Source organism: Vanellus vanellus (assembly GCF_965231255.1).
Source record: "Vanellus vanellus genome assembly, chromosome: 22".
Classification (NCBI taxonomy): domain Eukaryota; kingdom Metazoa; phylum Chordata; class Aves; order Charadriiformes; family Charadriidae; genus Vanellus; species Vanellus vanellus.
In genome coordinates, this window is record NC_138927.1 from 1,576,811 (window position 1) to 1,593,498 (window position 16,688).

At 51.2% G+C, this 16,688-nt stretch overlaps 1 protein-coding gene across 1 annotated transcript; it reads right to left on the reverse strand.

Moving 5' to 3' along the window:
- Positions 1-11,213: 11,213 nt before the first annotated feature.
- On the reverse strand, positions 11,214-15,137 carry EDN2 (endothelin 2). The gene is made up of 5 exons (XM_082494261.1): positions 14,873-15,137; positions 14,459-14,591; positions 13,161-13,280; positions 12,261-12,365; positions 11,214-11,509 (listed from the first exon to the last, which is right to left on the reverse strand). Exons 1-5 carry the CDS (start codon positions 14,934-14,936, stop codon positions 11,398-11,400), a joined length of 534 nt encoding a protein of 177 aa, XP_082350387.1. The 5' UTR covers positions 14,937-15,137; the 3' UTR covers positions 11,214-11,397.
- Positions 15,138-16,688: the final 1,551 nt, after the last annotated feature.

A 16,688-nucleotide genomic window follows, 5' to 3' on the forward strand; every position in this document is an offset into this window, starting at 1 on the left:
CTGGCAGACTTGCTGTCACCTTCCACTGACTGCTCAGGGGACTCCTGCCATGCATGGCTCTCCCTCAGAGCATCCCTCCAGTGCTGTCTTCAGCTTGTTTACACCAGCCATGTCTGTGCTGTCAGATCACCCTCTCGGAAGCAAAGCAGATGTGGCTCTGGGGACAACGTGCTTCAGGGACGGCTCCCCGCAGGCAGCATAGATCAGGCTGTTCTCCATCCCAATCTCTCCCAGCAGACTGGGTGCCTATGAGCTCTCCCCCCTGCCCTCCCACTGGGTTTTAAAACACACAGCACATGTCTTCAGCATTGTGCTACAAAAACATCATGCTGTGACAAAGCCATCATTGTGACCTGAGAAACCACTACAAAAACAATAATATTTCAAAAAAGCTCAGAGGACAGTCATGCTGAGAGCTGTTTGGACCCAGGCACTGTGCCCTGGAGGAACCCCCCTATGCAGTGGGTTATGAGCTGCTTGTCCCCACTGGGCCAGTGAATGAGAATCTGCCTGTGGGGTGGGTGTCCTTAGCTATAGACACTGTCACAAATTCATTTCATTGCTTGCCCCATAAGCGTGAGCTGACATTGAGCTTTCATGTTACTTCTCTTTCTTTCATTGCTCTGCGTCTCTTTTCTTGACATCTCTCACCCATCCCTTTTATTGCCCTGATGTCCTCTTTTTGACTTAAATCTGAAAATTCATCTACTGCGGAAAGCAAAATAGAAGAGCAAGGAAGAGCGGAGAGGAAAAGGTGAAAGAAAAAGATGGAACTAATAATGGCATAGCCATAACAGCAAAAAAGTAGAAAGAACGAAAGAACGAAAGAACGGAAGAACGAAAGAAAGAAAGAATGAAAGAACGAAAGAACGAAAGAACAAAAGAACGAAAGAAAGAAAGAAAGAAAGAAAGAAAGAAAGAAAGAAAGAAAGAAAGAAAGAAAGAAAGAAGGGGAGGGAAAAGTGGAGCAGAGGATCACAGCCCTGGGATGGAGATGGGAAAAGATGTGCAGAGAAAGTGTGGAAAGATTCAGTCAGGGAAATGTGGAGGTAGAAGAAGAAAGCAAAAGGCCAGCCTGACTGGGCAAAGGCAGTCATCCATCAGCCAACGTCGGGGACCAATCCACGAGGCAGTACTGCACAACTTCAGAAAATGTGATGGTGTGGACTGGGTCACACGCACCCTGCACACAGCAAGCACGCAGCTAATGCTTCACCCAACAGCAGGTGCTCAGGTGGGCACAGCAGCACAGTGTGGTCTGAAAGTTTCCTACAGGTGAGACCAGCCTGGAGAGCATGACAGCAGTCTGCCACGCACCAGACCGGTCTTCTCAGCGGAGCATTTCCCCGGTTAACTCAGATACCTTCAGCCCCACTGGGCCGGACTGGCTGATTCCTTCTGTGTTCACACTTTCCAATTGCTTTATCAGTCACTGATTTTGCTGGTCTCCTTCACACCCTGTCCCTCCGAGCTCCTTGTCTGTGCTTCCCCTCTGCTGGCATGTATAGGAGAAGAGCGCGGGGTCTCAGGCTTTTCTTCCCTATCAGTCATTTCAACACCGTCTCCCAGAGAGCTTCCCCAGGGATGTAGTGACAATGCAGAGCTGAACTGCTCCAGCACAGGCAAGAGAGATGCTCAAGGACACTTCAGAGGCCAAGTATCACGTGTCCTTGATAGGACTTGGTGTCAGCTCAGTAGGAGCCAGGGTCTGTAGGGCCTGACTTCTGCACCAGGGCTTAGGCACGAGCAACAGTGTGGCTCCTTGATGGCATCGCTGCTCAGGATGCTGAATCTTAAAGGCTGACTACAAACATGGTGATGGAGCCGTTCCCACCCGACGTTACCCCATGGAGGGCAGAGAGCGAAGGCACTTTGATGACCGAAGAAACCACACTTTTATAATAGGACTCTGGCCCTTCTCTTAAGCTGTGACACATGTACACATCATCTCACCGTCCCCCATGGGCTTGGAGCAGAAGCCACCTCTCATACCGCTCCGGCAGCTTTACCTGGGAGAAGAATGGTTAGCTAATTAGCCTGGCATGCATGCGGTTGCATTGCGGGAAGGTTTGGCGTTGGGTCTGGCCCCAGCACCAGTGTGCCAATGGGAAGGCGCACCCCACCCTTCGGACCAGGATAATATTTTTCTACTGCCTTGCAGTGGTTGGCTTTTGTTTTGCTGAGCTGTTGCTATGGTCCTGAGGCTCCGCAAGGGAAGTCGGCTCTCTAGAGGAAACAACACTGGCAAAAAGTCACCAAATCATTGTTCTGGCGCTTTCTGTTTCATGAACAAACACATGAATCTGCACTTGTTTATCGGGAGGCACAAGGGCAGGATTTTGCCGGTTATCCGCAGAGGTGATTTGTCTATTGGACCTGCTAGTCTCAGTGGCAGCAGTTAGCCCCAAAAACAAAACCAGGAAGAGACTAAGTGTTCCCATGCAACTTCCAGCACAATCAGCAGCCCTCCTCGAAAGCGCCTTTTAAACAAGAAATGGGAGAGGGAAAAAACAATTAACACCAGAGACTTTATTAAAAAAAAAATAAATAAAAAAAAGACAATTCTTCCATTAATCAGACCCTTATCAGCAGCAAGGTGATATAAAGCCAGGGTTTAATTGGAGCCGAGCAAATGTGTTTGTGCTGGTGTGGAGAGCCTTGTCTATGTGAGCAGGAATGTGGCCTGCATCCTGTTTTCTTTACTGATGGGGGAGGAATCTGCTCAGCGATTCCTTGAAAGGCTGCGGCGTGTTTTCCACCAGCTCCATGCTGGGTTTGTGAATTCGGTTCCTGCTTGTTAGCATCCTGGAGAGCAGCTTTGTGCTCAAAGGCATCCCAAAACACCGGTGATGTTTTGTAGGAAAAGAGCTGCCATCCTTCCGTCGGTAGCAGCAGGTGCCTCGGCTCCTGGCACCCGCCCTCCCTTCGTGCTCCATCCAATTCCCCTGCTGCCTGTAGGCAGCCGGACAATTCCCAAAGCAAGGAGATTTAAGATCCCCTTGTTTGTTTCCTCACTGCCACTGACCCCAATATTCACCTGTGCCTTTGCAAAGGGCACGACAGGCAAAACCTGGTTTGTTTACAGTGCCTGGGGGTGAGAGAGAAAGCCCAGCGTAGGTTGTGCTCCATCCTGCAAGAGGTGAGCGGTTCCCTGGGGGTGCTGAGTGCCCTCAGGGACATCCAGAAAAGACAGCATGCATGGCAGGATCCTCCAGTCCCCCTGCTCCTGTTATTCCATGAGATACCTTTGAAGGGCACTTGATCATCTCCTTCTTCGTGGTAAACACTCAGGGACGGTGTTCAACCTCTGTCAGCTCCTCGGCTCCATCCCCAGCACTAGGAAGGGTCTCTATGATTCATCCAGGCCTTTTCACTCTGCCAGGGATGCTTTGTCCTTCATCACATCTCTGCCTTTTTAGCATAGCGCTCCACCACCTCACCCCATGGTGCTGTGTTGGGTGCTCCCACTTTCACCCACTTTTAATACCACAGCATTAAATATTAGGCTATCTTTAACACTGGAATACATAAAATTTATAAGCACCTTTTCTCCTCTTCCCAGCCCCAACCTGTCAACAAGGTAATCACAGCCACGTTTCCGTCCTGCTTTTTGTCAGCGCAGTTACTGCCGGGATGAACAGCCCCAGCCCAAACTTAACAGTCTTTTCTGCACCAAAACTCTACTCGCCTTCAATGCAGATATCATCTGCTCAAACCTCTTAGAACTTTCCTTGGAGCACTGGCCACACAAATATAAAGTTTGGCTTTCCTAGGCAGGAGTGGGAATGTGACCCAAGAGCAAGTTAGCAGAAGTGTGGCGAATTCACCCAGCATTGCAGCCCAGCATAATTAAGCAGCATTCTTATTCACGTCATCTCCTGGCTTTGGCATAGGTTTTATTATAGTCATTACAAAGACAGATATTACTTTTGGATTGACTCATTTGATGGGTTGATCAGCACTTTATTGTAGCCTCCAGTTATAGCACTTTTTATGGCATCCAGAAGAACTTAACCATTAGCACACTATTAGAAAGAACACTGGCAGCTGATTAAGTTGCTGAAGGTCAAAGACATTTTTCTTAATTGCTCCATGTGTGCTCCCTCCTCCCCCCCCTCCAACGGAGCTGGAGGGAGATCATTCTGTTTTAATAATAAAGTCACAGAGGCATACCTCGTATTTGCATCAAATCTCCAGGGAGAGGGTTATTCACCATTTAAGATCTTGTCTAAACTGTTATGGTCTCGCTGAAATGAAGTCTTGGAGATTTTCATGGCATGTACTGAAAACTGAAAAAAAAAAAAAAAGCCATCAGGGTGACTTATTGAATTGGTTAACACATATTGCAAATAATGTGCTATTAGGGTCATAAAAAAATGAAAGCATGGATATGCTGAAGGGAGGTCTCTGTCTTTGGGATGAAAGGGAAGCTGATTTTCTAGCCTCTGGTAGACTCTTACAGCTCCTAGATGTATTGATGAAACAGCCCCATCACAGACAAGAGATCCCGGAGTTTGTCGAAGTCTTTCTGATCAGCCTTGCCATTCTTTCCTTTGGAACGTGCACTTCAGGTGTTTTCCCATTAATTCACAAGGGAAAGCTGCTCAGCAAGGTGTTCATACCCTGTCCTCCAGACTGCGCCAACTACACACTGACTTGTACTGCAGCTCGCTCCAAACGCACTCCAGGAATGATGATTTCCAGTGCAGACTGAGCCAGTGGCGCTCTCCCTCCCCTTCACCAACACAACTGCAGAAAGAGAATTTGTTTAAATCAGAAAACAAGCAGTTTTCCCCTCTGTGCTCCATGTCTCAGCAGCGCGTACCCTCTGGGACCGCAGCAGAAGGCGAAAGGGAGGTTACCCCTCTGCTGCATTCCTTCAAAACAAATCCACGCGGTGAGCCTGGGAAAGCAACCACCAGCCTTGAGCTCCTGGAGGGGGTGCACGTCCAGTGATGGGCCACGGCTCTGCTGACGGCTTGCTTTGGCTGCAGGGCGAGTGGGCCGCCTCAGCTCCCCTCTCACAGTGTGTTGCTACGGCTGCTCACACCTCCCATGCTTCACCGAGCTCCTTGTGGGATCAGGGATATACTTACCTGGAGCTCATTGCCAGGGTGGGGCATGAGCCTGCGTTCATTACCCAGCACAGCTAATGAATACGGCTTTAAACTATGTGTTTACTTAATTTGACTGTGCCCATTTAAATTTTCTGCTTCAGCTTCCACCCTCTCACAAGCCTCCTGCTGTCCACTGAGATGAGAAACCAAAACCACTAGAAGCCATTTCTATGGTAAATTCCACCTGCAAAAGCTCGATGGTCCAGGTGGCCTCCACATTTCGGTGCCTCAGCCAGATATTTAGCTGCTCATTGGGCTTCACCTTTCAGCTCTGGACTCATCTGACCTAGCCGAATTCACTAAACCACCAGAAACCTCCTCCCTTGCTTCTCCTGAGTTGGATTTCTACCAGCTCAGTTCTCCCACCGGGATTTAGTCTAGCATCAGTCAGTACTAGGGAAGGAAGGGGGATGAGGACTGAAGGGTGCAGGGTTGACCTGTTGCAGGTTGTTAAGTCAACCTCACCTCTTCGAGAATCCTTTCCCTCAGGGAGGTCAGTGAAACCATCTTGCCTTTGCAGGGCAATCTGATGGAGCAGTGCTTTGAAGAGCAATACGCTGTTTCCTTTTGACAGGGGAGTGTCTGTAAGGTCTCCTCAAAGGGGTTGCAGAACTTAAATGGGCGAGAGACACCCAGTTACCCATCAGTGAGCAGGTCTGAGGTTGAGGAAAGGTCTTCAAACAGGCTCATAGGCAGTATAATGTTCCTGCTGAGTGTCAGAGGAAGGTGTGATAGATGGTGATGTGTTTCACCCAACAGTTTTATGCCAGCTCCACCTGCCTCAGCCTTCCTACCAATCCCTTCTTAAAGGAAGTTATTAAGGATTAAACTTGACACCCAGTTCCCGTGGGAGGGACTTCAGTGTTTTATACTTCACTGTTGCCTGGGTCAGATAAGACAGGCTCTGATCGGTTCCTATGATGCTTAGACCTGGGCATGACATCCAAAGGGGCTATGGCTTTCCTTGCCCCACAGCTAGGAGACCCCGAAGAAGTGGGATGCAGCTGACCACAGAGATCTCACCAGCTTGTGGCAGAAGGCATGAATTAGGGAGCTGACATCCACTGTAGATCCACTTGTTCCTCACTCCAGCCAGCTCAAGACAACCAGTCAAATCAATAATCTTCATTACGAAGGATACTGGAGCAAAAGACAAAACTTGGAAACTTTAAACACAGAAGTTTAATCAAGACCTCTATTACCTTGCCTAGAACTACCCATTGACACATGCCGTACCCTGCCACAGTCTGAAGGGTCCAAACCAAACCACAGGGCCGTACCCTGACCATGGCCAAGATAGTGGAGCACCTCTTGGTGGTGGAGGACCCTGAGAAGCTTCCATTCCATTTAACTACATTATTCTAACCTTGGTATTACAGCGCAAGTGCTCAGAGGAGCTATTTCCCAGAGAGAAGACCTTTTGCAGAATATCTGCCTCAGTGCCTTGTAGCTTTGCCTTTAGACACACGCGGGAGTGGAAGATTTCTGTAATAGACTGAATCATATAGATTCATCCTATAGATGCAGCCACTGGGTACGCCACCAGGACTGTCTCAGGGATCTATACTGCTGGACCATATTCAACCTCCACAGACCCACTGACCTTGTAGCTCAGGCCAGAAGTGCCAAAACCAAAGGGACCGGCTGCTGACCCATGGCAAAGTACCACTCTGCACTCATTATTCAGTGTCCCTTCCCTTCGTGTTGCACCATAGATCTTAATTCTTAAGGCCCAACTCTTCTGCAGGGTGATCCAAAGCAAAGCAGGGCAAAATTATAAAATGCCAGGCAGCAGAATCTTCTAGCAAAGCAGATATCCGCTATGGATAGGTTCTTCCTTCCATGGAAGCATCCAAGGCTGGCCTTGAAAGGGCATCCACCCAAATACCCCTCACTCAAAGCCTCCTTCTATTTTTACGTCAACATGTCTTCTGAGGAGAACCCATCAGTTCAACAAATGTGAGACATGAACTACATCCCGCCAAAAGAAATATTGCCTAACCTGGTGATGACAGAACTGTCCCACAGGACAGAGGGAAATTTTTCTGCCCGTGGGCCATCTATAAAGGTTCTTCTTCACGAACTCCTGCTGCATAAAAAAATGCCAGTCACATGCAGGGCACAAGAGGTTCACTTTTATGGGAATTGTCAATCATAAAAAGGACTGCTCAATCAAAAAATTGTATCTTGGGAAACATACCCTAGCACTGATATGTAGACCTGCCTTTGGAAGCTGCCCGCTTTCCTGCATTTTCCTCTTTAATAAAGTTTTGTTATTCTGTTCTTCCCTGTTGCATGTGAGAATTTATAAAATATGCCTCCTTCAACCTACTTCAGCTAATTTTTATCACTGAATTCAATAACCTCAGAATAAGCTCGTCCTCCCTTCTCCCTTTTCACCCTAATTAAGACGCTCTTAAACATCTCCCTTCTCTTCTTCCCTTGGGTGAAACCTAATTAGCTGTTGTGATTAAAACTGTACCCGAAGGGCTGGGCTTTGCACATGCGCTGGCATTGTTCTAGGCAACACCATGGGGTTACCGCCAGGCCCAGGTTGCTCCTCAGCACTGGGCGAGACACCTGAGGGGCCTTAAATACAATCCTAGTGGGGAGGTCTTCTGAGATTTTGTAATAAGGGCCTTGGGGCACTTTTCTGGATGTCTGGCCTGTTATCCGTATCTGGATAACCGTTTTTAAACTGGTTATCCAGATACGTTGACTTCCAATATTTCCTTCTGTAATACTCACCAGTGAGCCCAAAGTTTCCCCAAGTGAACGTGGAGGGCATGCCCTGGAAGATCTTCCATCATTCAGCCCTATCCAGAAATTTTCCTCTGTCCATTGCTATTAAGAACAAAAAAAAAGAAAAGAAAAAAAAAAAGCACAAAATGGATTAGTTCAAATTCTCCTTGTTTGAAGGTCTTGCTTCAAGCCCACATACTGTAGCAGGGCTGGAGAGAATTTCTTATGGTCACATCTCCAGCAAACGCGATGCTCCGCTTGTGCTATTGCTCTCACAGGTAGGTGAGCCCCAAGCAGGGATGCTTTGTCCTCCGAGGGCTGACTAAGGTCATAGTTCTTCTGTGACTTATGAAAAACAAATAAAAGGCTGGGCCCAAGGCTGGGTCAATAGACATTCCAGATGATGGGGAAATCCTTCCTGGGAAATGAATTAATTTCCAACAGCCCTCAGCTTCTTCATTCACACCACCTGAAATCAGTTCAAGCAGGACACTGTGGAAATGACTCCAAAGAGGCAAAATTTTCAGGCCTGTTCTGGAACAGGGTTGAGCAGAAGAGGGGAGAATTGCACCTTAGATACTATACGCAGGAAATTTGCAGTGTTTCAGGGTACCTTTTTTTTTTTCCCTTTTACCTGCAATTCCTTTTTATCATGGACCTTTATCAATCAAGTCATAGAAACTATGACTTATTTTCATAGAAACATCTGAAGGAATCTGATTTTCACACGCTCTAACACCAAGTCACAGGGCGGAGGCTTGGCCATGGGTGATGGAGCTCAGCTGAGGAGCTGGGCAACAGGAGAGGATGGGGTCAGCACTCTATGAACTACTGTTCCCAGGAAGCCATGGAAACGCCCACAGCAGTGCTATGGTTTCTGGATATGCAGCAAGCACGGTGCTGGCTATTACGTTAATATCTCTTTTTTTATGCCCGTCTCACAGCTGCGCCATGAGATTCACCGAGTTTGCTACACCAGAATAATCTACAGTGTGGTCTTCATGCAAAGAAGACCGTCAAATGGATAATGACTTTTTAGCTGTACTTAAAAAAAAAAAAAAAAAAAGGAATTAAAATCAATCAGCAAAACCAAGACCTAAAAGTCAGTAGACGCAGGAGAGGGTGTGTGGTTGCTCTGTCCCTGCAACGCTGACACCCACAGCCACGGAGCTGCTAAGAGGATTTGAGGCAAAGGACTAAACCACGGGACAACGTTAACGGGATCCCTTGACACAAGGATTCAAGTTGGTCTCAGCATCCACAGCCTTAAGCACAACAGGTTGGGGATTATCTCACATCTATATTCCCATAGACATCTAGAAAGGAACAAGGTATTTATTCTAAGTTAAGGAACATTTAAGTCAACTAGATGGATTCACTTTGAACTGAAATTTGCTCAGGACTGTTCACAAGACTACACAGCCTCCCCATGCTCACCCAGCTTTGCTGTCCCTCTCACTTTCACCGTCGGGGTTTCTTTCACTTCATCCACCACCCCCCAGCCGTCAAATGAGGATGAAGAATAGTATTGACTTTTGTTGTTATTTATTACAAATTAAATTTTGCAAATTACTGTCTAAAAAAAATCAATAGATTTAAATAAATATACAGATTTCAGGATGCTACATATGGCATGTGTGCAATAAGTCACAAAGATTAGTAACATTAGACACACAAAGAGATATACATAGTACTTTACAGCAGTAGTTTTATTTTAAATTACTAGGCTCACATTAAATCATGTGCAAAGTTCCCTCTGGAACAAACCCTTTCAGGATTTCTTTTAGAATGACTCAAACCTTCAGAAGGTCAAATATAAAAAAGTTTCTCTGCAGCTTTGGGGACCAAATGATTAATCTGCTGTTTCATCTACAATACGATCAATTGGTCTCATTTCCCCCCCCCCTCTAGGGCATAAAGCAAAATCAAGGAAGTATTTTGTATGTCCAATGGGACTACACTCGCAACAGCCACAGATTTTGGTCCACCACCAACTTCAAGCAGCGTTTTTAAATGCTCATGTGTAATACTGGATTGGGCAGCAAGGGGGACCCAGCAGCGGTTCCAGGAGAGCAATTATTTGCACGAACCAGATGACAGCTGCAGCCACGAGCTATAACAGAAGTTAATCTGCCCAGGCAAACAAAAGTGCATTTGTGATATAGCTCCAGAGCCTTGAGATTGTGTTTGCCTACAAGATTGGTTTCTAGGTCCTGGGCTCAGTGTTTTTTCCAAATTATTCCTTCCCTCCTCTGGGCCACCAGCACTGCGCTGTTGGGGAAGCAGCCGTGACTCTGGCACGGGCTGAAACCCAAGCCTTTCTCCTAAAGCTGTGCAGACAGCGCTGTGCTCTCCTCTTAGCCATCCTTTTCTCCACATCAATCCCACCTGGCTGCCCCTTGCCTAATGCATCCTCTACTCAGGTTACACTTCTCCGCGTGACATGCTATCCATAGACTGGTCATTTATTTAATACAGGGTCCAGCTCAGAGACCTGATCTAAGCGAAGCAGCAAGCAAGCCTTGGCGTGCTATTTTCCCACCACCCATCTCCTCTGACCCTTGCCTCTCCTTTCAGGCAGAGCTGAAAGCAAGCTGGGATATTCGGTTAAGAGCTGGAAGTACTCTACCCGGCTAAGGGTATGTCCAAGGAGATGAGACAGACTCACAGCACTGAACTCATCCGGACTGGCAGCTCCACTCTGCCTCGGACCCAGCGGGGCTCCCCCCCTCCCCCCAAGCTACGTGGGGCTTCACTGCAGCCCCCCACCCCTGCTGCCGCCGTGCCTGATGGCAGGGTCATGCTGGGCTTTGACGCAAGCTCCGGTGTACGCAAGCTATCCTCCACCTAAATAAGAGCCACTTAAGGACGGCTCTTTGGTGAACTTCTCAGCCAAAGAACGCCACTGACTACTCAGTTGGCTTTCAGGCTTCTAGATGAGAATTATTTTTTTTAATAAGAAACGGGAGCTGATTTTAGCACGGAAGTCTCGTTCATATGCACATCGCACTGTCTGACAAGTAAGAGGAAAAAAGTGCAAAGGTGGGCTCACGCTGGAGGCAGTTCATCCCCATCTACAACAACCAGCCGGACCACCTCTGAACGGGGCCAAGCTGGAACCGCGCTCAAACACGGCCCGAAGGCAGAGCAGACCAGTGCCATGGGCTCAGTGCCACCAGGTCCAGAACCGCACAGAGCCGTCTGGTTTGAAAGTGATTCGACCGCCCAGCGCAGGCTGACCCTCTGCCTAGGACTCCAGTGCAGAGTTAAGCTATGACTCTACCAGCAAGACCCTTGCCTGATCCAAAAAGGCACAATTCAGCTCCACGACACATCTATGACTATAGAGAGACAGTTTTCCCTTTACAACAGTCTCTGAAGTGCACGCAGTACTGGTTCACGCAACAGGAGCATGGAGACTTCCACTTCTTCCCCCTTCCACTCATGGCCTTTCCTTCAGCTCTAACTACCGACAGCGGAGTTAGCGGCACCCGCAGGACTCCAAATTCTTCTGGTGAACTTGGTGTGCACCTGTTTCTTATCTCTTCTTCTTCCAGATGTTTTTCTTCCAAGGCAAAACCGTTGGCTGCGCGTTCCTCCGAGAACGGTGCTGACGCTTGCCGAACCGCAGACTGGAGACAGCAAGATCCCTGTAAGAGAAGAGACACCATGTTCATTCTCCAGTCCATTCTCCTACTACCCAGCAACAGCCCGTGTTACGATATTTACCCCTCATCAAGATTTATGTTGAGGCAGGAGATGGGGAAGGAAGAAGAGGAATTTCCAGCTACAGCTGTATTAAGCCACAGCGGAGAGCCCAATATCCCTTTCCCACCGGTGGCCGAGGATTCAAGGAGTCCTGCAGCAGGGCATGACCCAAGTGATGCTTCCCCACATCTGCCTTTCAGAACTCGTTCCCATTGCAACTGACCACCAATGGACCAATCTTCCTTCAATCTGCCAATTCCCTGTAACTCATGTACACTCCTGGAGTCCACGGTTTCTTCTGGCAACGAGTTCCACAATTCAGTGATGTGAGGTGAGAAAAGCTATTTCCTTTGGTCCAAAGCTGCTGCCCAGTCAATCATTTTCCTGGGTGATGCTGTCCCTCCCCCCTTCTTATACATCACCCATTTGCCTGTCCCATATCAGAGGAATTTCCCGCTCCAAGTGAGAATTACATTTTATGTAACATTCCTCTAGTTTTGGAGGAGACAAGGGGGTTCCCTCAACTGTTAGCCTTCAACTCTACAGAGCGCAGAACCAGCCAAGGCTACTCATTTAAAGGGAGATGAGAGGGGGAACTCGGGTCAAATCCAAGTAGCAACTGCAGCCTGAGGTTACAACCCCAGATGATAAAGTGCTTAAGAGGGACGTTCAGAGTGGGTTTAAATTTCTCACCTGAGAGCTCCCAGCGGGCCATGATGGGACGGCCTCACGACACCGCCCTGCGGAGACTTCATTGATGCTCCAGAGCTCACTGAGAGCTTCAGACCCTGGAGGTACCTAATGAGGAAGAGGAGATGCGTGAACCACTCGTGCCCAGCCATGCCATGGTAAGTACTGGGGGGAGAGCTGCTCTAATGTCACCCGTGACAGACTAATGTGTGTTTTTGAAGGGTTAATTGCAGCTATTTGAAAGCTATTTATAACTCGTTTTTACTTCTGTCCTCTTCTGCCCTCGCTCCATTCAGTCATATTTAACCATTGGGGATTTTAACTATTGCCTTGATATTAAACTAATGACACATCTCCCCGACGACTTTGCTCCCCACCTCCCCGCGGCGCAAGCACTCCTCTGCCGCTGGCTGAGGCGAGATGACGGAGAGCCCACGTGCGCCACAAACAGAGCTGGTTACAGAAGATATTCGACTGCTGGGTCCCAGCTCTCGGCCCTCCTGCTCCCCTGCAGCCTCTCCCACCCGCAGCCGTGCAGGAGACGCCGCTGTCCCAAAGCCGCACACCCTCCGCTCGTCCCTCTCCCCGCGTGCTGCGGGGCTCCCCCCATCCCACCAGCGCACACAGCCCTTCCTCAGCCGCCCGCCTGCCCGCAGGAGGGATGGAGGTGACATTGCTTCATCTCAGCCAGGAAAGAGGCTATTGTACAACGAAAACACCCCGGTGACGCTTTGCCAGGGCCTCTCGGGAGGGGTACAAAAGCCACTAGACGGGTTCCAGCTGTTTGCAAAGGGCTGCGCAGCTGTCCCCAGGGCGGCTGTCGGGTTACCCCAGCTCCCAGGCTTTGTCCCTCGCCGAGCAGCCCCCAGGGACGTCCCCAGGACCCCCCACCCCGCGACTTACCCAGGCTTCGCCTGGCAGAAGGTGGCACAGATGCTGTCCCTGGAGTGCGAGCACTGGCACCTGCTGAGCGATCTCTTGCGCCGCCTCGGAGGGCTTCCCAAGCCGTAGGGAGCGGTGTGGCTGTTAAAAGCAAAAGAAATCAGCTATGCGGCTAAGTTTTTATTAGCCAACAGGTTTATAACGCAGCCCTGGGAGGCAGCCAAGCCAGCGCCAGGATAATAAAAGACTCATCTATAGATGTAAGGTGAAAAGGTCACTGATATGTCTTAAGCCTTTAAACTCCGGCTCCTCTCCCACCTCCTCCTCTCCCCACCCTACCCCTCCCAGGGAGATTGCCGTGCCAGTGGGTGCTGGCTCGCAAGTGGAATTTTCTCCCCTTGCAGCAGCCCAGGTGCCCGTGCAAGGGTCGCCGCGCGGGCTGGGGCGAGCTGGCGGCTCGCCTGGGCGGCAAAGCGCCGGAGCAGTGTGGTTGCCCCACTCTGCCGGCAGCCAGCAGCCGGATTCTCAGGCACGGAGATATCAGGGCTTCACCCTCCGCCTCCCCCGTGGGTTTTAACGCCCAGGACATAGCACAAATCAAGATGTCTTGGGGCCACAACAGGTTCTTCCGATCGCAGCACGCTTTCAGAGCTGTTAGCACATTCCCGCTCCATCTTTGATCGCAATCTACTCTCCCAGAGGGTTCAGGATTGGCAGCGACTGCAACTATTCTCCGAGCAAGCAGCGAGTTGTAATTGCACGTTCGCGAGCATGATTATAACCGCACCTGAGCACATGTGTTTTGCTACAGCGTGATGGCCATTGGTCTGAAACCGCTCGGAAAGCTGCCGGAGCATTCCTGAGGGCAGGACTTGGCAGCCACGGGACGGCAGTGCCAGCCCAGCGCTGCCTCATTACCGCCGCTGGCAGCCGGCGGTCAGGGTTACAGTGGGGAGAGCAACTTCACGACTCACAGCTCTGACCTCTCGCCGCTGCTGTCGGCGGGCGGAGGTACAAACCTCCGAAAAAGATGAGCCCACGAGGAAGCAGTGCCCTATGCTTCCCTCCTCCCCCCCCCCCCAAAACACCTCCCCTGTGGGTTACACTGACAGTCCGGTGCAGAAGCACAGCTCATCCCTTTCTAGATGTTGGAGAGGACGGGACTCCCAACGCTCCCCGGAGCAGGTGCTACACAAACCTCACAGCACTCACCCTTTCTCCCCTCCTCTGACCTCGCCCCCTCCTCCACCACAAAGGACAGTCACTTACTCATCAACAGAGCCACCCCATCCCCCCTAGAAAGCCAGGTTTCTGCTCACCCAGGTGTGTTGACCCAGATGATGTCCAGGTGACAGAAGTAAATGCATTCCTTATCCAGCCAGCTGTTGCAGGAGCAGCGCTTGGTCCTGGGGTGCGCGGCCAGGTGGGACTCCAGCGGCGGATGGCCCGTACCTGCAGCAGAAGGAGGGAGGGATGAAGCGCAGGTTCGGCGCAGGAGTGCCCCTCCGTCTGTCACCTCCGCAATCACACCTCCGGGAAGGATTACGGCGATTTCCATACGCAGGCGGTTTTACAGGAGGCGCCTTAAGGCTCTGCATCGCCCTGGCAGCTGCGGACGGAGCGAGGGCACCCCGCAATGCCCCCCGCACCCTCCGGCACCCCGCGCAGCCCCACTGCCCCGTGTCCCCTCGGCCGGGGCAGCCCCCCGAGCCCCCCTCCAGCGCCGGGCTCACCATCTCCCAGGAGGGCGCCGAGGGCCAGTGCCACCAGTACGGCGGCGGCGGGGTGGCTGGGCATGGCGCGTCCGGCAGGCGTGGGGCTGGGATGGCTGGGAAGAGTTGGAGGCTTTTGCTTTGGGGGGGGTTGGTTGGTTGGGTTTTTTTCCTATTTTCCCGAGGTTTGGGGGTTTTTGGTTTTCCTCCTTTTTTTTTTTTTTTTTTTTTTCTCCCTCCTGCCCCCCACCCCCTCCCTCCCGCTGCTTCTCCGGGCGCTGCTTTAGCCGGAGCCGCCGCGGTGCGTCTGGAGCCGGCGGGCGCCCGGCAGGTGCTTTATAGCCGCGCCGCCGCCGCGTCACGGCCCCGCTCCGCCCCGACGCGTGGGGGAAACACGCGGGGCGCGGGCACGCGTGGAGCGCGGGGAGGGCGGGGCTCGGGGGGGGGAGAGGCGGCGGCGGCGGCGCTCGACGGGGCGGCCCCCGGCGGGCGGCTCAACCCAACTCCCCCCCCACCCCCCGCGCAAAACACGCGTGGAGCCTCCTCTGTGTGTGTGCCCCCCCCCCCCCCCCCTTTCCGCGGGGTTCGAGGGGGCGGGAAGGGCGGAGTGAGGGTGGGGAGAAAGCCGCCGGGAGGAGGTGGCGCGGAGCGGATGGAGCGTGGGGCGGGCGTGGGGGGGGGGGGGGGCAGCGTGTTTGTACCCCGCGAGTGGGGGAGGCTGCTGCCCCCCCCGTGGGTGGGGGGCGGCAGCCTGCGGGCAGTGCGGGGGGGGGAGAGGCGGGAGGTAATTTGCCGCCGCCGCCGGCAGATGGAGCGGGAGGGGCGCGGGCGGTGCGGGCACCTGTGGGAGCCCGCCGGGGCCCCCTGCCCCACGCGTGGAGGAAGGAGGGGGGGGGGGGCTCCCTGCGGAGGGACCCCCAGGCTGCTCCTCCGGGCATGGCAAAAAAAAAAAAAATTAAAAAAATAAAACTACAGAGTTGAGCAGGGGGGCAGGTCTGCACGGGAACGCTGATTAACGCGGGAGAACCAGGCAGAATTCAAGAGAAGTTAAAATTCAAGTAAAATTATTACTCAGTTCAAGAAAATACAACTTTTCAATGAAAGTCTATGCTTTCTCCCTCCCTCTTTTTTTTTTTTTTTTCCCCCCCATGAAATCAGTTGAAAGTCTTTCTCTAGGTTGAGCAATTAGAATTCCTTGCAATAAAGCAGTCTGGCCGCTGCCTGGTTCTGCTTCGACATCAGTGATGGCACAATCAACACTATCTGCACATTTTTAGGATACGAATGATGTAAAATAGAGCAGTCACCTCCTGGCGTGCACGAGGAGGCAGGCAGAGCAGCTTCATCTTGCCCATCGTGTGGGTCATGCAGAAGTAGGAAACGGTCCTCCAGAGCAGCGTTGGGTACCGACCACAACAGGGATGGGTACTGGCTTCCAGGCACCCCGTCTCCCCTGGGGCCACCACTCACAGAGGCAGCTCCCGGCTTCACAAACCTTGGGTAGGTCTTGGGAGTGGAGTGCGCCTATGAGAGCGCGCAGGTTAGAAGAGCCAACAAAGGACTGCTGCACTTGACTTTCTCAAGATGTTTTTAAAGGCTTCTTAGGAAAGGGAGTGTATTTTTATTTGTTTACGATGAACAGTTTAGGGGTTTATTGCGCTGTTGTCATGAACAGAGGCAAGATGATGGCAATTACAGTGAATCAGCGCCAGGTCTTATGGAAAGTGCGACACGTGCATGGGGAATGGAAAGAAAAATAAGAAAACGTGCAGGGAGGCCAAGTGTGGCAAACTGCTTTCATCTGAGCAATAGCATCCCATGGAAGTACAACAGGTTA